Genomic DNA, 21,194 nt, shown 5'->3' on the forward strand with positions numbered 1-21,194 from the left:
TCCAACTCTTCAAAATACACAACTGTTTCGAGAATCATGGCCTAAAGTTTAAAGAAGTGAAATAACAGCACGAGTCCTTCTGGTCTCTTTCAAACTAGCTTCTGTTAAAGGCTCCAGAACCAGAACCAGAACCGCCCCGGATCCTGACATCTCATCATTCAGCTGCCAGCGAACAGCATGGATGAAGGGATGGCATTTTGGGGTTCAAATGTGTTTGTTGGTCCTGAACACAGTTTGGACACTTTCAGAATGAAGAAATGGCTTAAATACAACTTTCTTTGTCACTGTCTGCATTGAACGGGAAAAATGGGAAACTCATTCAGCAACTTCCAATCTGAACGAGCAGCATGGGGGGGGGGGGGGGTTGGACCTCATCAATCAGCCCAGATTCACCTGGAGGAGCCTGCAAGACCGGGTCTCCTGCAGAACCATCCGGGACCTGGACCCGTCCCACACAAGGACACCAGCGGGAAAGGACAGTGCAGGATTATGAGGCGCTCTGCTGTTTCCACTGAGGCCCCCCCGTTGGGCTACATGGGCCCAACTCCCTTTGTCTGCTATTAACCCGTTAAATCCTGCGGAAGAGCCCATTCACTAATGTGTCACACACCCCAGGGGGGGGCAATTGTGCAGAATAATGAACTTAAAGGGGTTACACAGCATTGTCACTGATTCCAGTGTCCCCCCCGACACCCCCCAAAGAAAACACAGGCCCTGTTGTTTCATGGCGTGTGTTGTTTGTTGTGCCCCTGCAGGCAGTGACTGCTCAGACCGGAACCGTCGTCCTGATGTGAGAGGATCCTGCTCCCAGAATCCACTGCTGCACAGCTTTGTGCGTTTGAGCAGAGACGCTCTGAGTCAGAGTAATTATACTGCACTAATGCCCCCCATGATTAATGATGTGGGCCTCTGCAGCCAAACCACAAAGCCATCGGTAAGTCATCACCGTAAAAATAAACCCTGAAGTGAACGGGTCAGAGGGGGCAGAAACATCTCTGAGCGGGTATTTATACCCTGGGTGTGGGGGGGGGGGGGGGGGGGGGCAGAGCCACGTCAAAGATCCGACCAGTGTCCGGGCCCCATCAAAGACAGACAGCTTCCAACAAAGATCCCTCCGTCATATGTGCTCGGATTCGGCTCCTGGATCTCTGAGGATCCGTTTTTGTCTGAGACAAAGGAAGATGACGAGACGGTCGCACACTCCACCAGTTCCAGGATCTGCAGGACTCTCAGCACACAAGAACATGGAGATGCTGCTCCACTGATGCAGAGAGTTCCTCACTGGAACTGAACCAGGACTCGGGTCAGAACAAAAGCCTAGTCTTAGCAAAGACCTCGACCGATTCTAGAACTTCTATGATCATGTGACACAGAGCTTCGTCTTTGATAACCTCAGAGACGGTGAAGATCTTCTCAGTTTCCCTGGAATACCTCAACTGCAAATTAAAAAGGTTTAGCTAAAGTAATAAAAGAGGTTTTTCATAGAAAAATAAGATTATCACAGATTTTTCTTTTTAATATTGTAAACATGGTTTTTGTTGTACTTCCCCTCAATACAAATGTGTTGATTATTATTGTTACTCAAAGACACTGGATAAGGATTATTGTCACGAAATCTATTTATTTTAAGGTTTTTTTAGGGTTATAACGAATTACTAACAACAATTCAATTCATATCATAATTATTGATTAATGATAAAATTCATATTCATTTTGAACGATTGACAGGATCCGATTCTCTGACCTAAAGTGGATCCAGATCATCTTTATCCAAACTTCCAGCAGTCAGACTCAGACAGAAATTCCTGCTACTGAACAGTGAAGTTTTCCAGATTCCTGGATTTCTTCCAGATCATCAAGTGGAAATGAAATCTGTGTCCAAACATTAGCCTGGAATGATGGACTGATCAGTTTTCCTCACGCGTGTTGTCCGCTGTGATGCCACCTCTTTCTACATTACAGAATATTTAACCCACCATGTCCATTTCGAAATGGTTTTTTCCAATATCAATACAATTATCGAAACTATTTTATAATGGCAACATTTGGTTCAATTACCAACTCGATTTGGTTGGATTGCTGGAATAGAAATCGATTCAATAATTAAGTCGAATAGTCGTTACACTTCATGTTATTTATTATCTATCTGCTGTTTTTAATAGAGCTATGATAACAAGATCACTTCCCCTTCATGGGATCAATAAGGTTCTATTCTATTCTATTCCTCCCATCACAGTGTTCTATCATCTCAAACTGAAAGATGAATGCAGTCAGAGCATTGCTGGGGGTGTGTGGGGGGGTCATGAATCAGCATTTGGGCTGATGCATGAAGAGGCTTTCACCTGCAGGGAGCAGACCATGCAAGAACGTCTCTGACATCAGACTTGATCCTGACAGTGATCAGGAGGGGAAGATCTGGGTGGAGGTCGATGCAGAGCAGACCAACCAGACGGAGCAGATGCTGATCTTCATCCCAGTTTGGAATTAGTGTGTGCAAATCCAAACTGACCATCTGCAGACGTTTCCAAACCCAGAGGTAAAGACACAAACGTCTCCGCCCTTCAACGACCTGCAGACTCAGGTGGGCATCAGAATGAAGCGAGCAGGAGCTGCAGCTTCATCCAGAGCAGACCATGGGCCTCCTCTCCTCTACTGAGAAGGATCAAAACAGGCTCACGTTATAAGACAGTGGGGGGGGGGGGGGGGGTAGGCTGGATCAAATGTTATGAAAACAAAAACCACACAGACAGATGCAGAAAAAATCCTAAAATGTTGCATGTTTTTTTGCCCATAAAAAAGTCAAACTTCCTGTATTTCTGCACTGATCTCCATGCTCTGTGCACGCTCTGTGCACGCTCTGTGCACGTTCTGTGCACGCTTTGTGCACGCTCCATGTAAGGACTGTGCACACCCTGCAGCTCTTTGAATTTCTCCCTTCTTTTACTCTCCTAAATCCCGTCACAGCAGCCCGTGAGCAGGTGAAGTCAGCCAGAGACTTTCCCACGGTCTGGGGGCAAATCCCAGCGCCCCGGGCCCTTCCTGAGGGCCGGCCATCTGTCCACTCGGTTTGCGAGGCTGGGTAGCGAAGCGACAGCTGCGCGGGCAAACTCAACGTTCCAGCACACCCCTCCTCGATGAGGAAGATGATGCTTCAGCCGCTCACGCTTCCACAGCAAACAGAACTCCTCCCGTTTCCCTGACCAGCCTGAAACTCGCTCTGACATCTGAGACTGAATCCACAGCCAGATGACATTTGCCTCCCAACAAAAGAGTCCAGCGTGACCTTTGCTCCCTCCAAACAGAAGCCGGAGTGCGACCGGCGGACTCTTCGCCGCCACGGCAGAAACTACAAAAACGGCGCACTTTAAAGGAGAATCAGCCGAGATCCTGGGACGCATTTCTTCCTTCCTGCCTCTCTGTGCCCCCCATCCCGTGCGCCTTTTCCCTCCTGAAAGTGTGCTGCTATCATATTTATCATCCAGCTCAGTGGGGTTGGTCCTCGCCCCAGCCTGACGCATTTTTAAAACGCGTGACATTGCCTCTGTGGGAGCATGAGAACGGAGCCTCCTCAATAGCAGGGTCCCCATACCCGGCCCGTAACCATGGAAGCAGATGCCTGCCCTCCCGGCCCTCCTTACCTCCTGTCGATCGGGGCTTTGAGCCGCCTGGCCCCTGAAAAGAGGCTCTGCCCGCCTTTCTCCTCGCTCTGACCGAACTTGCCCCCCTCCTCAAAAAGAGCCATTGAGCAGGTCACCGGTCTAGACTTGTTTGCACGGTCCAGGGAGCAGCCTTGATGTAACCCCTGCTCTCCTCCCTCACTTTCTCTCCCCGCCTGCCACAGCAGCCGCCCAGCACCTGCGAGGGGAGGCGCGGGGGGGACACTGGAGACGAGGGGTTTGAAAGGGAGCCTGTCCGATTTTGCCATTGTGCCTTTTCATTCATCGATCGCATGAATATCGAACCTTCTGTCCCCGCGTGTGTGAAGCGGAGAGCTAAGCAAGCGTTTTCTGCCCCCCCCCCCGCTCTTCGTAGGTCGCCGGCGCGGGCCCGGAGATCGCCGTCCCAGGCTCAGAAGAATGTCCTTTTCCATCACCAACACATTTCCGGCGTCTTGGCGGCGGTCTGCTTTGATGGCTTCCCACCAGGACTGACTTCAGGAGGGAGACTGGCTTCAGCGTCCAGCAGCTCCTCCAACTGTGAGACAGAAAGAGCTGAAATATCCTTTCTGTGACACGAAGGAACGAACGGCTTCACTCTAAAGGTGTGCAACCTGCAGGAGAACAGGACTCCAACGTTCAGCCTCACTGCAGGGCTTTTGGAGATTTAAGGAGTGAGAAAAGGGATCAGAAACGCTGCTTTTTGCTTCTGTAAAATGTTTTCAGGAAATAACAAATAATGTAAACATTTTAAACAAGGAAAAAAAAAAAACGTAAACCCAAAAAAAGCTGCAGAATAATTTACTTTAATTTTTGCAGCTATATTAAATGATAAAAACAGCAGGTGTTGGTCAGAGATGGGGGGGTTACAGGTGATGCTCTTCCCTCACACCACGACAAAAATGTCTTTTGTTGTACTGAAGCAGATTTCCTCTCGACTTTTCCTAATAAATTATGGGGGAAAAACATCAAAAATAATATTTTTAGTCTGTTTTCTTGGATTCTGCCAAAAATTTGTAAAATTAGAATTAACAGAGTTTTTTTCTGGAACAAATGCTTTTTGTAATACGAGTCTAAACCAAAGCTTCAAAAGCACAGCTGAGCTCTGCACCCAGAGAGCGGAGGCCCAGCCGCCGCCGCTGCTGCCGCCGCCGCCGTGCAGCAGGCTGCCCTGACGGGGGCCAATCAAAGGGGGCAGGGGGCGAAACGGGGCAGAAAATGAGCAAATTCAAAGGCAGAGGAAGGAAAGCAAAGGAAGCAGTGGAGTAAGAAGGCATTGTGTTCGCACAACAATCCCAGCTTCCCACGGTGAGCAAAAGCTCCGCCTCCACAAATGTTGCAGCTGAAAACCAGCAACAAAAATGATGATGGGCCGAAAAATGACTTTATGGTTTCAGAGAGACGGATCAAAGTAAAACATCGAATATTTTTTATTTTTAGATGTGAATTAAAAGATGAACTGCTGATTATCATGAATGAGAAAAAAGCATCAAATTCAATACAATTCTATGGAGCTGTTTAAATTGTTAAATTGTGTGTGTTGTATTTTACAAACATATGTGGTGTGGTGTTATTGTTGAAATATCCGAGTTTCCTCTGGTTAAAGGAGGAAACAAGGCCGACACCACAGTGAAGCCGAGGAAGAGGAGGCAGCAGAGCATTTTGTCTTCACCGCAGGAATTAAAAATCGCTTCTGGAATATTTCCAGATCCAGCTGAGAAGATTTGCCGTCCTGTAAACAATCTGAGGAGTGTTTCTGCTCCGCGGCATAAGCCCGCTGGTTCCGGTTCCTGTGAAGAGCGGACCTGCAGGAAAACCAGCCTCCCGGGAGCCCAACGGCACTGCAGCCGCCACGCCAGCGCCTGCTGCATCCGCATGGAGGCTACACAAACGCGGAGGAGACGGCGTTCCCGAGGAGCGGGTCTCTGCACCGCTGCAGACCCAGAGAGGACGACACCGACGGCGTCTGCTGTGAGGAACGCCGGGAACGCCGGGCCTCTGATGAAAACAAGAAGGAGGAGGTCTTCCTCACATCTGCAGCTTGGAGCTCATATCAATTATTAATATAATAACTCCTCTGGTGAACAATACGATTCTGTATCCTGACGTATTTAAAGTTCCACTTTTAAAAAAACATTTAGATAAAATATAAATGTTAAATATTGTTTCAATTCAACAACTGAGAATCAGAAAATGTTATTAGTTATGAACTCAAGTGTTTAGGATGTTTAACAAAAAATGATGAGTGAATCTGCGTGTTTCCACAGACCGCCACCCCCACCTGAACGTCCCAAGACCGGCGCTCGCTACCCAACGACGTCTTCCAGGCCACAGCCCCCCCTGGGGTCAGGTCAAGCACAGCAGCTTTCCCTGCCTCCCCAACAATAACAGACGCCGTTTGTCCTCCTGTGATCGCACATGTGGACACAACAGAAACGCACAACAGAAACGCAAAACAGAAACGCACAACAAAAACCCACAACAGAAACGCAGCGCGCTTCATGTGTGGGGGGGCCATCATCTCGCTCTCCAAAGTCAAACATCAAGGAGCTCCACCAACAAAGCCTGACCCCCCCCTTACAGCCCTTTCTTTAGGCTCTGAGTGACAAATTCTCTCCATTCAGAGGCCGGACACTCCTGCTGCGGTCACAACAGCACCCCCCACACACACACACATCCACATGCACACGCAGACACTGAGTCAGTGCGTGTTAACAAGCTCATCGTCTGCACCTCCACCTCTTTGTCTGCTAAGACAAAGCAGACGCAGACGCAGACGCAGACGCCACTCTCCTCACCAGACCCGCCCTGTTCAGAGGATCTGCAACACAGACAACTGCAGACCCCACAAACAAACACACCTGACAAACATACACAACAACACAACCACAGAGACACATGAGCAGAAAGCACACACCTGACAGACACACACACATACACCTTACACACACGCACACATACACACACACACACACACATGACAGTCTCACACAGACCCTCCAGTAAAACATAAAGAGAAAACCTTAGAATTTTTCAGCGATTCGATAAACAAAAATGCTCGACCGTCAGGTCCTGAATTCTTTTCACTCTCCGATCTCACTTTTCTCCTATTGTGACGCCTGGAATTGGCCTTCATCTGCATGCATGTGAGGAAGATGAGCTGCAGCTGGAGCGCGCTGTGGGACGAAGGCCTCGTCCTGAACCACAAAACCAGCAGATCCACCGAGACAAATGCTGTTGGACGGTCGTGATGCAGGCCGGCCTGTGAGGCCCTTTGTGTCCGCCGGCCGAACCCCCCAGAACGGATCAGGAACGAGACCCCCCAATACTAGATGAACTGGAGACAGCAGAGCGAGGCGGATTATCTTAATCCAGCAGCCGAGAGAAGACGGATTTCATTTCACAACTGGAAACTAAAAAAATAGGTTTTAACATCTTAGAAGCTTTTTTAAAATAAATCTCTTTTAGTAAAAACATTTGATGCTTTGAAATTTAAACAGATTTGTTTTTTATTCTGAATTTTTTTATTTACAAATGTAATTTACTAAATTTACACACACACACACACACACACACACACAGTAATGTTAGTAAAAGGTGAAGCTGCCTCTGAAATGTCAGCTGGTTCTGTTGTTCTGGTCGGTACCGGTACATATCAGTGCCTCAGCCTCTGAAAGCCCCCCCCCATAAAGTGTTTTCTTCCCGACGCTGGAAAAGGAGAACGGAAACATGTCCAACCTGCCGATGGCGTGGGCAGCCCTGGACGCAGTCACTTTTGTCAACCAACTGACGTGACCCCCCCACCCACACTCTGCCTCAACCCCCCCGTTGTTGTAGCGTTTAGCCAAGACGAAGGAGGATCAGAGCCTCATCCTTCCATGGGGGGGCTCCACACCTTTATGAACAGCTCTCAGGGTGCTCAGGGTCCCGTCCTGACAGGCAGCCGTCAACCATGGCCCCCCACGGAAGACCGCTCAGGACATGCAGGAGCGTGAAGGCGCTGGGGGCGGGGCTTCACCATGGCTGTCCTCACACTGTCATCAGCACGGAGGAAAACAGCAGTGAGTGCTGAGCCCTCCCCAGCACAGAGCGGGGGCCGCTCCGGGTCGGCTCAACTTGTGTGTTAGAAGGAGCCGCGTCTGCCCGGCTTTGAAAAGGAGCTTTTATAGTGAAGGGGAAATGTGACCCCCCCCCACACACACACCATTCAGGTTAGGGCAACAAAAGACAGGAACGCATTTCAGTGCAGAAGAGGAAGGGTCACGTGCACGTCTCTGTGCACGTCAGCAGTTAGCTGCTTTTCCAACTTTGAGGACGTGGGGGGTGGGGGGTCTGCTTCTGCTGCAGACATCAGCGAGCATTTACACACACACACACACACACACACACACACACCCGTTCTGAAACAGTCCAGTCTGCATGCGACTGAAGCAGGCTTCCTGCAGGGCCCAGTTTCCATTCAGGAATGACTTTTTCCAGGAAACTCTGTTTGGCTTTTTCTTAGGAATGTGATCAAGTTTATTAAACAATGACAGCAAAACAGAGAGGGAGGGTTGCTGGTCCTCACTGTGAGTTCCTTAAGGCAAGGCAGGGTTGCTGGTCCTGCATCTAGCAGAACACAAAGCACAGAGCTTCACAGACACACCGCCTTTGGCAGCAGGAAAGCATCCAAATAACAGGATGAAGAGACAGATGCAGCAGTCAGACTGCAGACCGTCACACACAAACATCTGGATAACGTCACAGCAGAACTCAGGTTCTGATCGCTGCATCTCAAAGCCTGGTTGGGTCCATGAACCACCAGAACATCTGACCAGTGACTTTTTTCAGACTAGAAAAAACTTTTAGCAGCAGCTCTAAAATCCATTCTGTGTTGTAAGAACTGAGAACAGAAGTGATGGGGTCTGTTCTCCTGGTTCTGGTTCTGGTTAGTGCAGACCAGCTGCAGGAGCTAAAGGAACCAGTTTCTCTACATCTGGACCTCTGAGTCTCTCTGAGAGCATTAAAAGCCGGTTCAGTTCTGGCTTCATGTGGACGCTGAGGCCCGTTAGCAGAGGAAGATTTCTAAGATCTTTGCATGAATCTCCCCAGAACTAAGATCCTCCAGAACTTTCCTTCTTGACACGAAAACGCCTGCTGTCTGTCATTGCTGATCAGAAGGAAGTTTCTTCCAGGAGTGGAGCTGCTCTAAGCAGCAAAGAGTCTGATGGACCGTTGTGGTTAGAAGGCGGAGCTACAAAGACCAGAGAGTCGTCTGAAGCACAGGCTAAGGATCCCAAAGACTGATTGACACGGTTCAGCTTCAGAGTGCTTTAAACACAAACACCAGAGGGTCGTCTTCATTACTGGGAAGCAAAAGGTGTTTAGTGTCCTAAAAATACATAATTTATGGGCAAATATAGGAAATATTTGAATTCGAATCCACACAGATCAAACTTCCATGCCGGAATCTTGGAACACTGCCTGACAAGCCCCCCACCTGTGCTCAGCTGTTTCTATGACGTGGGTGTCGTCAGCATCTGATGTACAACTTTATTTAAACAGCCCACTGACAGATCACAAAGGGCCGAATGCTGAGGGCTGATTCCCAAACGTGCAAATGGGATGGAGTGGAGGTTTCTCTAACATCGGTCAGAGCGGGTCCGGTCTGGTCTCTGGATGATTGATCACTGCCGCAGGGTCCGAAATGAACCGGCCAATCCCGCGGCAGAACTCCACTTTCTGAACCAGGGTGTCCACCATGACACCTTCTGCAATCTCACATCTGCACCACATCCAGATGAGGCTGGTGCTCTGCTGCCACGGAGACCACAACCTTCCAGCTGAACAGAACCGCCGTTTGCCGCCAGAGCCTTCCAGTGAACCTCTCCTGTTATATTTCATCTGTGAGGCCTTTTCCTCTCACTGTGAGCTCAACCTGCTCCAGCCGCGCAGAAAAACCAGATGTTTAGGAGGAAAAGTATCAAATCACAGAAAGTTTCCCGTGGCAGAGAGACAAAGACCAAACTTCAGGTTCCTTCTCTACCGTTTGTGACCCCCCCTTCAGCAGCACGCTGCCTCTGCCAGCTCCGCCCACAACCAGAGAACATGACTTCACCCCTCTAACATCCAGAGTTCAGCAGGTTCAGATGAGACATGCAGATGCAGAAGAAGCACAGGAGGAGCAGAGGCCTGATCGGGCTGCAGCACCTGGAGGCTCCGCCCACCACCTAAACCTAACCATGATGCAGACCCGCCCCCTTCCAGCCCTCTTACACTCAGCACCCCCCACCCCCAGATTTCACTCACTGACGGAGAAGCTCTATGTGCGCTTCCTTGAGGAAGGTCTACCTGTCTGCCAGGTGTGCTGGGCTGCTGTGACCTCACTCTACACGCCATCATCAAATAAGCCCAAAAGCTACTTCCAACACTTTTTCTGCTCAGACAATCATGCTCATCTTTTTGCCGTTACATTCATGGATATTTCTTTGTGTTCTCCAGCACTCCTCCACCCTGTTCTCCACCTCCAGTGATGCTTTGTCATGGTCTCACCCTTTACCACCGTCAGCATTCAGGCTCTGAGCTTTTTCCTAGCCTGCTGCACGACAAAAACCTGAAAATTTGACCTGATAAAACACAAAACTGTCTTATTTTTCTTTCTTGCAAGAAAAACAGATTTATCAATCTTAGTGCAATATAATGAAACATTAAAAACATATGTAAGTTGGACAAATAAAACATATTAAATGCAGAACAACACGTTTGACACACGTGCAGACAGATGCAACGTCTCCATGTTTCAGGTCAGTTTGGTTTTAGAATCGCTAGTGTTACTGGAATGATGTTATCGTTCTAAAATGAACCTCACAACGCAAACCTGTCTCTGTTCATTTAATATTCCCCCTCATGAATCTGAAGCCGTCATGACGCTGTGGGGTCTTCCTCTTCCTCCTCCATGCAGTGGGATGAGGCAGCGTCAGTCCTGCGTCTGACCTGCCATCTATTCATTGCTCTCGTTTAATTTCTCTTGGAAGCTTAATCCTTTCAGTTTCAATGGCAAATTTAACCGTCCCCAAGGCCTGAGCACCAGACTGGTCAATACAAAACCAGACAACTAATTACCGAGCGGCCCCCGCCCCCTTCTCCAGGCCCTCCGCTCCCCCTCTCGCCTCTCTCCGGGCAGCTGTGGAGATCCTGCTCAGAGTCCAGCAGTATGAGCGTCCTGCTTCCCAGATCTGCCCTGAAAGACCATCCCACTGATCCACAGGCCCACTGGGATCCTGTTTGTTAAGCGGCTGCCTCTTGTTGTTGTTTGCTCTTCTTTGTTTGTTGTGGTCAAATCAAGCTCTGACCCCCCCGCCCCCCGTGAAAACCTCCGTCCAGAATGGACCAACAGCAGAAGAGTCCTTCCTGAAGTCACAGCAGCTTTTTCTGCTGAAGGCCTTCCATCATGATCCTTCAAACCTTCAATTAGGCCTGCACAATATACCACAAATGTATGGTTATCGCGACATTAAGCTGTGCAATATGCATACCGCAAAAGACGGCGAAAATCGCAATAAATGTTTACCTTAAATGTGCTAAAACAAACTCATGGCAGCCTGAAATATTGAATAAATGAAATAAATCCCTTTATGCATTTAACCAATCGGAAGGACCCGTTTACGTTGTTGATCAATCAGATGAGCCCTTTTATGTTTGATGTTTGCCGCCTACGTCGACGAGGGTCATTTGGAGTATAATTTTTAAACTGTTGCAGTGAAATGGAAATGATGTTTTTGGTTGTTTCGCTATTAGTTTGTATACCGCGAATTATATCGTCAGAGTCCATCTTGGTTCATCCACATGTCTCTTTGGTCAGGAGCAGAACCGGACCCAGACTGGACGGCGTGATCGTAACCACACACGTGTTGTGTCTCTGTGAGTGCAGATGTGAAGGCAGTGCTCCCGCCCTCCTCATGACTGCACAGTGCTGCTTGGCATGTGTTGTGTTGTTTTATTGTGCGGCGCTCTGCAGCCACAGACAGTCGCCCCCCCGGCTTTGATCGTGACCCATACGCCTGGCACAGCCGCTGACTCACTGATGGCTTTGAAACTCCCCAGTTAAGATCACTTCCCAGAGATAATGGAACAGGTTGGCCCCCGGTGACCCGAGCCCAGGGTCCTTTGTCTCACTCCTAATGTTTGACACAGTGCGTGATCAAACACCTCCCCCGCTCAGCACAGCGACCCCCACCCCAACGGCCTCCGAGAGGAAGCGCTGCATGTATGGAAGCCATTTCCCAATGCGGCCCCCAGCACAGACGCAGGGAGGGGGGCACTCATTTCTGAAGCAGAGCAACAAGACAAGAAAATGAAATGAAAATGTGAACAGCCACAAGCACACACACACACACAACCACAGATGTGTCAGAGAACTGAGCGAGTGACGTCACCCTAACCCATGTATGTTAAATGGTAAATGGCAAAGCAGGGCAAAAAAATATTTAATCAGCCACCAATTGTTCAAGTTCTCCCACTTAAAAAGATGAGAGAGGCTGTAATTTTCATCATAGGTGGAACTCAACTATGAGAGACAAAATGAGAAAAATAATCCAGAAAATCACATTGTCAGACTTTTAAAGAATGTTTTTGTAAATTATGGTGGAAAATAACTCAAGTTTAACTCAATACTTTGTTATTTACCATTTGCTTGCAATGGCAGCAGTCAAATGTTGTCTGTACGTCTTCACAAGGTTTTCACAAACTGTTGCTGGTATTTTGGTCCATTCCTCCATGCAGATCTCCTCTAGAGCAGTGATGTTTTGGGGCTGTTGGTGGGTCCAAAGATTTTCTATGGGGTTGAGATCTGGAGAGCAATAGAAAATAGATCTATTTTCTATTGAAAGTAGATCAAAAGATGCCTGGGATAAGAAGAAGTGCAGAAAATGCAGTTTGCATTCAAACTCAGCTCTTTGTGATGTGCAATAGCGGATACTTGAAACTGCAACTGACAAAACCAACAGTTTGTACCTAAAGACAACAACAACTGACTCCTGGTCAGTTAAAACACCAGCAGTTTTGTGGTACATCCGTCTTAATGCAGAGCTTTGTTCATGATGCTGTCCACAATGAAGCAGCACAAGCACATGAAACAGAAGCAAAGCCTAAACTGCATCCACTGTGGTTTGGTAGACAGATCCTTTGGAAACGAGGCCATCAGCTTGATAAATCCAAAATGTTGTAGGAATTTTCTTCCTAAATAGCAGCAAACAGTTTTCTGAATTTCAGTGAATACGCTAAGACAACTCACCATGGAGCTGCTACACCACCCCATGTGACTGATTTGTACATCTCAGTCCAGGTTTTCCTTGCTGCTTTGTGAATCTAGAATCTGCTCTGTGAGCAGCAAAGCAAGAGCGCTGACCAACCCTAACCTCTGAGTCAAAGGGATGCCAGTCTGAGCTTTCTGCCTTGGTCATCTGCATAACAGATTGTTTTACCACGTTCCCTCGTTTATCGCGGAGGTTACGCTCTAAAAATACCCCACAATAGGTGAAATCCACAAGTAGGGCTGAAGATGTTTAAGGCAGTAAAACTCCTCACTACTCATTAAATCACTCTCTCCACTTTTCTCAGACAGACATAAACATTTTCACACTTTTCTCTCTTGACTAAACTGTCAAAGTTCAAACCATGAAAAAATGAATCCAGGATTATAGAATAAAAACAAAGATCTTCTATGGGGTCAGAGATTCTTCTGGGACTCTGGCAAGCTGAACATATTCTATAGAGGAAATACTGCACCAAGGAGATTCATTGACAAGGTCAACAGCCAATCGGGATGCAGAACACAGTGCGCTGTAAAGAATAAATAGAACAATGCTAAATAGCACTGAAAAAAAATGGGTGAAGCAGCAAAACTGCAAAAGGTGAACAACGACATGGCAAAGGAACAGTGTCTAAGCAGGGGCCTGTTTCAGAAAGGAGGTTAAGTGTAAACTCTGAGTGCATTAACCCTGAAATCAGGGAAACCCTGGGTTTTCCGTTTCAGAATGGGAGGTTTGTTAAACCAGAGTAAACAGAGTAAGTCAAACCCGTTTCTGAAAGAGAGGTAACTTATACTCGGAGTCAGTATCCATGGTTACTTATGCTGTGAACCTAACCTGGTCGGGAGCAGGTTTTATTCACTAAACTCAAGGTTTCTGCCGGTCCCCTCCCCTTTTTAAAGACGAAGCGGTATTTTTCGCTTTAACCTTCATTGCCCACATTCCCGTCACACAGAGACGGTCTAAGTGACAAGAATGGCTTGTCCTTTTTTGGAGGACCCAATAGACGAGGAGGCTGCATTCATTCATAGAAAATTATATTCACCTTGTACGAGGATTTTGAGAAGACTCAATTTTTTTTTCACTTTTAGCTGCTGCCATGTTCTTTTAATTCCTGCAGGATTGCATCTACATGAAAATGAAATCAGGGACATTGAATTAGATTAATGTAACAATTACTTTTTGGAAACACAATTTGCTAGCACTGCTTACTTTCTTAATCCCATATAAACCTATACCACTTGATCAATACAAGGGTAGTGTTGCAGTGTGTGTGTGCTGAGCGGGGTGCGAACCACGAGAGAGAAGGGGAGGGGCGAGTGCAGGTGCAGATGGGGGGGGGTAGAGCGTGGTATATATCGTGTGTTCGGAGGACGGAGCACTTAGTTAAATAAAGAGAAGGTGTCATTCCCAGAATAACTGTTTTGGAGTCATTCTTTATCCGCTCTGGAGGTTGAGGGTTTCCAACGGGAAGTGAACCCCGAAGGAGAATTCCCGAAATCACGGTCGGAAAGACGAGAGAAAAGAAAGAAGTCTTCGCGCAGCGAAAGGTTCAACAGTAGACAAAAGTTCACTTTTAAAAACACAATTGCATGTATTAATATTAAACTGACCAACGTTTGCAAGAGGGGAAGGTTAACAAAAAAGTCCTCTAAACATTATCAACGTTAAATGCATCTCCCCCCCCCCCCCCCCCCCCCCAGATTGGTTCTGTATACTATGCAGCATTTCATGCATTTACACCAGGAAGAACACTTCAAAAGTACACCTAAATATCCCCATTTTTATTTCACTCCTTACGCTATTTAAAAAGTTATTACAACCAATATTTTATAACAATGATTTAAATGCAAACTTAGGCATTAACTTGAGCAGCTATGTTTTTCCACGCTAACTGTCTCTGTTTTGCAGATGCAGCGGTGTTGCTTTTCTTCTGGAATATCTGCTCATATTCACTGTAACTCTGCAGCAGCACGTCAAGTTCAGCTGGCGAAAAATACGCAGACCTCTTTGTTTTCACGGTTGCCATGGTGACTCGTAATATCTGCGCTCCATTGATAATGGCTTCTTATAGTCGCTGTGCGCACGCTCACCTCCGAATCAGTCCACTCAGAGTTGATTAACCTAACGCGGATCAGCTTCTCTGAAACAGAAAACTCAGAGTTGTTAATCTCCCGATTGACTAACTCAGAGTTCAAGTTTAACCTCAGAGTTGGTCGAACCTCCTTTCTGAAACAGGCCCCAGGTGTCTCCCAATCCTGGTCCTCAACACTGTCCTGCATTTTAGGTGTGTCCAACCCCGCTCAGACACACCTGCCTGGCGTCTGCAGAGCCTGATGATGAGCTGAATCAGGTCTGCATAAGCAGGACAACATGGAAAACCTGCTGGACAGTGTTCCCCGAGGATCAGGGCTGTGAGACACTGGTCTAAGCAATGCTGTCATAATAAAGTCATTTTGCATTATTCTACAAAATTGATAAAGCCCTCAAAATAATTTTTATAAAGAAGTAATTGAGAACAGGAGAATCCACTTATGCGACTGTTGGCAAATATGGAACATTTTAACATTAAGAGATAAATACAAATCCTGATAATAATAATAATAACAATAATAATAATAATAATAATAATAATAATAATAATAATAATAATGGATTAGATCTATCTGTGCTTTTCCAGATGTTCAAAGTTCTTCCAATGTGTCCATTATTCATTCATACTTGCTGATGGTAACTACTGCTGTAGCCACAGCTGTCCTGGGGCAGACTGACAGAGGCGTGGCTGCCAGTTTGTGCCTACGGTCCCTCTGACCATCACCGGGACATTCATACACATTCACACAGCAGGGAGATATTCCAGAAAGCAGGATATGCTAGTTACCACGGTAAGTTTGAGGCTGAGGAAGTTGATAACCTCAGCCTTCGGTTCCAGAAATGGAGGTATGTTTCAGGGTATGTCAAGTTGCCATGGCAACTCATGCTCTGAACATAACCTGGTCCGGAGCAGGTTTAGTTGAAGCTTAGTTTGTTTTCAGAGAGGTGAAGCAGCATGGCGTGTCCATTTAAAGATGATTTAGTGGATGAAGAAGTTCAGATAATACTTTTTCCACCGTGAGAGGGTGATTAGACCACGTATGGATGTTGGAAAGATGAACTTTTTACTTTGATCTAACTTAATTATTTGCTTCAGTTAAGATAATTAAAAATCTATTTTTTTTGTTAAGTCAGTTTTAAAATAACACGTAGTTTTCAGACAGTTATGTTACTTTCATTAAAATTTATTGAATTAAGTAGGTGTAACTTTGGTGCTGCTGTTAGATCGGCACCGCAAGGAATTGTGGGATACCACTCCCTTTGCCTGTCAGGGCGGATTTGGGTTTAAGTGTGGGTTTTTGACCAAATGTGTTTAGTTGTTTAGCTGTTTTACTGTTTTTTTACCGTGTTTTGCCGAGTTATTTTGTCCTGCTGCTCAAGTCTCTGCACCATGAGGGAGAGGGAGGGAGAGGATGACGAGTTTATATAGCACCCCTACGATCTAATAGAATATGAATAATGTTGGAAAATTCCTAAATGAATGAACGCACGCAGCACATACAGTTTTGTTCTTTTTATTGTTATAAAAATGAGGATCTGCTGGCTCAAACTTAGACATTTGAGAGTTCAAGAATTTTAATTCATTACGATGGAAAAAAAAATTACTTGAATTGGAGTAATATGACATTTAGTTAAATAAATATGTAAATTTGAGTTGTATTAACAATTATTCTCAATTCTCAATATACTCAATTACTTGTTACCAAGTAATTCATTTAAGTTGGCAAAATTGGACAAGTTATTTATATATATATATATATATATATATATATCAGTGATGAAAGTCAGGCAAGGAAAAAATCCCTGAACTTTTTTTTAGCGATATGGCGCGCGCGGAGAAAAAGTTTTGAAAAATACATGGTCTTAGATGCATTCTGGGAGCTAGTTATTCACTTCTTAATCAAGAAACTAAGACTAATTGGAGCATCATGATTTGTCATTCAAACCCCTAGTTTGACTTACCATTAAGGACTTGCTGGTCTTAAAAAAGAATTTGGATAATTGCAAAAAGTAACACAATCCTACAATCTAAGCTTTTCCTTAAAGCTGCAAAACATACAATTGCTAAAATATAGTAACATCAAAGCCCCAAATGGCAAAAAGAACACCAGTAACTATGATATTCTATGAAAATACCTCAGTTATTTATACATTATTTCTGCTTTAGAAATGACTGATGTACAACATCCACTTGCACTGTTTTCTCAAACTATAATTACATCAAAATATGGGATCTGCTTTAAACTTTCTTTCTATAACATAAATAATATATCAATTCTTAAACACAAATACTTAGTAATCTGAGCAAAACTGAACTAAATCATGGTAATTAGGAAATACAAATAGATTGAGAAATGTATTCAAAATAAGAAAACTGCTTACATGCATTTCTTTATTGAACTATAGAAAAGCAATGAACTGTACATGAACTGTACACTGTACACAGAGGCCAGTTTACACTTTTCGCGGTTTCTTTGAAACTGGTGCTCTTCTTTTAGACTGGCTGAGGATTTTCCTCTTTATCTGTTTGGCCTTCTGGTGGACATCGTTCACTTGTTTTTTTTGTGTGGATTTACTAGACTCCACCCCCATTGCTCTTCTCCTTTCTTCTTGCTCTTCTTGTCTCTTTACCATTTTTCTCTTGTATCGTCCGTGAGCTGTCTGAAGGTAGTGGCACTGGATTCTGTCCACAGGGGACTTCCGATTGTCCTGCCGATGGTACACATCCAGCGCCGACGCATTCTTTGACTTTAAACTGTACCTCACCTGCATATATGCATGATAGGTCTCAACATGTAATCTGTTTGACTTTTTGTCGACAATGTCATTGAGACCACTGAATGAGGACTCAATTTTGGGTCCTGTGAAAATGCTAAGAGCAGCCTTAACAACTTTGGAGAGATATGGATACTGCCCTTTCTTCATCACCTGCCACCACCAGTGATCTAAACGAAATGTGTCTCCAACTGGGGGCAGGTCGTTAGCCACATTGATCCTTGAACATTCCAAATCATACGGATTGTAATCCTCTTCTTTTATCACTGTAGGAAAGTTCAACTTAAGTCGCTGCATTGCTTTGCAAGCACTGTCATTCCCCAGAACACGGGGATCCAGAGCTGAGAGCCTGCGCAGTAAACTGTTGGCAATCGGAAATTTACTGAGGAGCATCTTTCCTGCAGACTGGTAAGCCTCTAATGCTTTATTCCTGAACTGTTCAGGAAAAGTAACTCTAGAAGATCCTGGAACACTGACAGGAAGTGTCGACAACATTTCCATGGCTGGACCAACTTTTTCCTCAATTTTGTTCAGAAGCTTTTCAGTTTCAGATCCTACATAAATGTCTTTTGTAGGTCTCATAATGGAGGTGTCATGCAGATCAAGCTTCTTCAGATCTGAGCTTTTCATTTTCTTCACTTTGTCTCGCTTTACAAAGCAAGCCAAGAAGGTGTCTGTGAGATTCCTCAGCTCATCGTGGAGAGTATGCACCATTGGCTCTGCTTTTTGAAAGATGAGGACAAAAGACTTAAAGATGGGAAGACATTCCATGTAGAATGATAGATGAACGTCAGTCTTATCACGCTGGTAGAACAAACGTTCTACAATCCTTTCCTTTCGGTCCTTTCCTTCAGATGTTGATCCTTTAACAGAAAGTTTATTAAGTTTGTAAATTTCATAATTGCCTAAGGGTTTTATGAAATAAACCAAAATCTACTCTAGTTCACTGGTGGAGTATTTTGAAACATCTTAGGGTTAACTTATATTAACTGCCCAAAGGAAAAAATATCAGCTGTCCTGAAAAAAACCCCATAAAATTTACACTTATACAATACCTTTTAGCTTAAACTGCCGTTGTATTTCCTTAATGGTTTTCTTGGATCGGTCTGTGCATTTCTCCAGCAGATTGTCTACAACTTCTTCGTAGGCACCCTGTAATATGCAAATGTATGGATAAATGTTTTGTTCTACTGTGTTGGATCAACTTCTAAAGATCAAATTATACTAACCATGCTCATGCATTAATTCCTTTCTCATGCTTCTCTGTTTACAGGCAATCAGTCTGTGTTAGTTCTAATACTTGCATACTGAACCATTTTAGTTTTAGAGAGATACACTATTTGGTTCATCATTGAAGAAAAAGTGACTAATAAATTTGTATGTAATCTTTTAGATCTATTCCTAAATATCTAGTTACTTTATATCTTTCCATGCCATCATTCCATCATGTTGCACTAACATTCAAATTATTCTGTAAAAATTATATACATTAACCAACTTGAAATTAGTAACATAAAATTCATACATTTAAAGTGATTCATGCATGTAATCATTCTTATGAATAGTAATTCAAATAATTAATTTCAGGTAACATTAATCCAGCAACAATGACATCAACAATTTCAACTATTGTAAAAATCTGATTAAGTTTATAATAACTTTTAATGGCAACAAGAACAGACAAATAATTTCAACAGTAACAATGTAAACACAAAAAATCATGATCATAATATTGCTCACCTGAAGGTCTTTGGACACAAAGGGATAATACAAGACAGTGACAACAGGCATAAGGTCCACAATGACAGCACAGGTGTCAAACACTGACAGCCACCTATGGGGCACTCTTTGTAGAGGTGTCCTGAAATGTGAGAGATAATCAAAATAAGTGATCAAATAAGAAACAGATAATCAAATAAAGTATTTAATATGCCTGACACAAACTTTTCAACTTTTCAGGATATATTTTTTCAGATTCAGGACAAAGTCTAATAGAGTAATTGATTGATTAAGATTTAAAGAAGTCAAACTTATTCAAGTCTTTAATCAATTTATTGTTCTATTTTTTATCTTTACCTGTAATGAATATCCAAGATTGAGGAGATGTCTTGTGCATATTCTCGCACATCTGGGCCAAACTTGAATTCTGTGTACATATCATCACACAAGCGCTCCACTTCTCTCCCAAAGGGTGCACAAAATTTTTTAACAATGTTGTGCACATGATGACACACATCTCCATCGATGTCTAGAAGATGGGGTGCAAGGCTACGAAGCTGGGTTTCAAAACCTGATATTTTGCCTCTCATGTAGTTTGCTGAATCTGAGAGGCTTGATATCAAGTTTGCGAGAGGGATGTTCTCTTCAGTGAACTTTTTGGTGACGACATCAGTCACTATTTTGGCTGTGGCACGTTTAATGGGTGCCGACAGGAGTGGCTCTGTGACAGACTCCCCTTTAGACTCATCAAAGAAACACACAAGCACACTGAAAACCTTTTCATTTGCCGTGCTTGTGCATTCATCAGAGTTAATAGAGAAAAAGGTAACAGTTAACTTCTTAACGAGTGTGTCGTGTAAGGCCTGACCAAGGCCCTCCCGCAACTTGTATGAGGCTGTTGTTCTTTCCATATGCAGTGTGCTCAGGACTTGACTATCCCTAGCCATTTCCTTAGCATAGGAGATCAGGTGAGGTACTAGTCTTAGTGGTAAACCCTGCTCTGCCAGAAACGCCAGCGTCCTGCCTTCGGCATGGGATCTTCTGTCTACCATGCTAACTTCTGGGGGTTCCTCTGCAGACTTGGCACACCTGACATCATCATGCTTTACATTTGACGCAGCACCATAAGGGAAGTGGCACTCTGATTGAGAAGTGCTTGGAGACATGAAGGATGACGGCAACTTGGTCTGATTCTGCTGTGCTGCTCGCTTTTTTTTGTGAGACCCACTGTCTGCATGCTCATGGAGCCTCTTCTTGCCACTGGATCCATAGTTGACAACACATTTACACAAAGTACACCAAGCATGACCTATAAAAAGTAAATAAATGTATTTTAATAAAATGCACTACTAGTAAATTTTATTTTCATCTGCATCTTTGAGCAGTGAGCTTTGATCAATGTGGTCAATGGGGCACTGATCAAAAGAAATAAAGAAGAAGATCCCAGACCAGATTTAACAAACTACTACAAATGGTACATAAACCATTCACAGCCTTGACATAAATTACAAATAATGTATAAGCATGTCTTATACCATGGTCTGGTTGAATACTCGATTCTGATCGGCTGCTGGATGTGCATTAAAACTTAACAACCCCACGGGGAAAAAAGAAGTTCCGGTCACCTAGCTTAAATTATTGTATCACTGCGCCGGCTTTTTGA

At 44.7% G+C, this 21,194-nt stretch overlaps 1 protein-coding gene across 1 annotated transcript; it reads right to left on the minus strand.

The window, feature by feature from the left end:
* Positions 1-17,259: 17,259 nt before the first annotated feature.
* On the minus strand, positions 17,260-21,194 carry LOC105355548. The gene is made up of 4 exons (XM_011483111.3): positions 19,889-21,194; positions 19,553-19,673; positions 18,868-18,964; positions 17,260-18,675 (listed from the first exon to the last, which is right to left on the minus strand). Exons 1-4 carry the CDS (start codon positions 20,695-20,697, stop codon positions 17,492-17,494), a joined length of 2,211 nt encoding a protein of 736 aa, XP_011481413.2. The 5' UTR covers positions 20,698-21,194; the 3' UTR covers positions 17,260-17,491.

This window comes from Oryzias latipes, chromosome 14 (genome assembly GCF_002234675.1).
Source record: "Oryzias latipes chromosome 14, ASM223467v1".
NCBI lineage: Eukaryota > Metazoa > Chordata > Actinopteri > Beloniformes > Adrianichthyidae > Oryzias > Oryzias latipes.

Coding starts and splice junctions, on each gene's coding strand:
- LOC105355548 (XM_011483111.3), bottom strand. CDS start 20,697: ATGTCTCCAAGCACTTCTCAATCAGAGTGCCACTTCCCTTATGGTGCT. Junction 19,674..19,888: donor ATCTTGGATATTCATTACAG/GTAAAGATAAAA, acceptor CTCACATTTCAG/GACACCTCTACAAAGAGTGC. Junction 18,965..19,552: donor TTGTGTCCAAAGACCTTCAG/GTGAGCAATATT, acceptor TGCATATTACAG/GGTGCCTACGAAGAAGTTGT.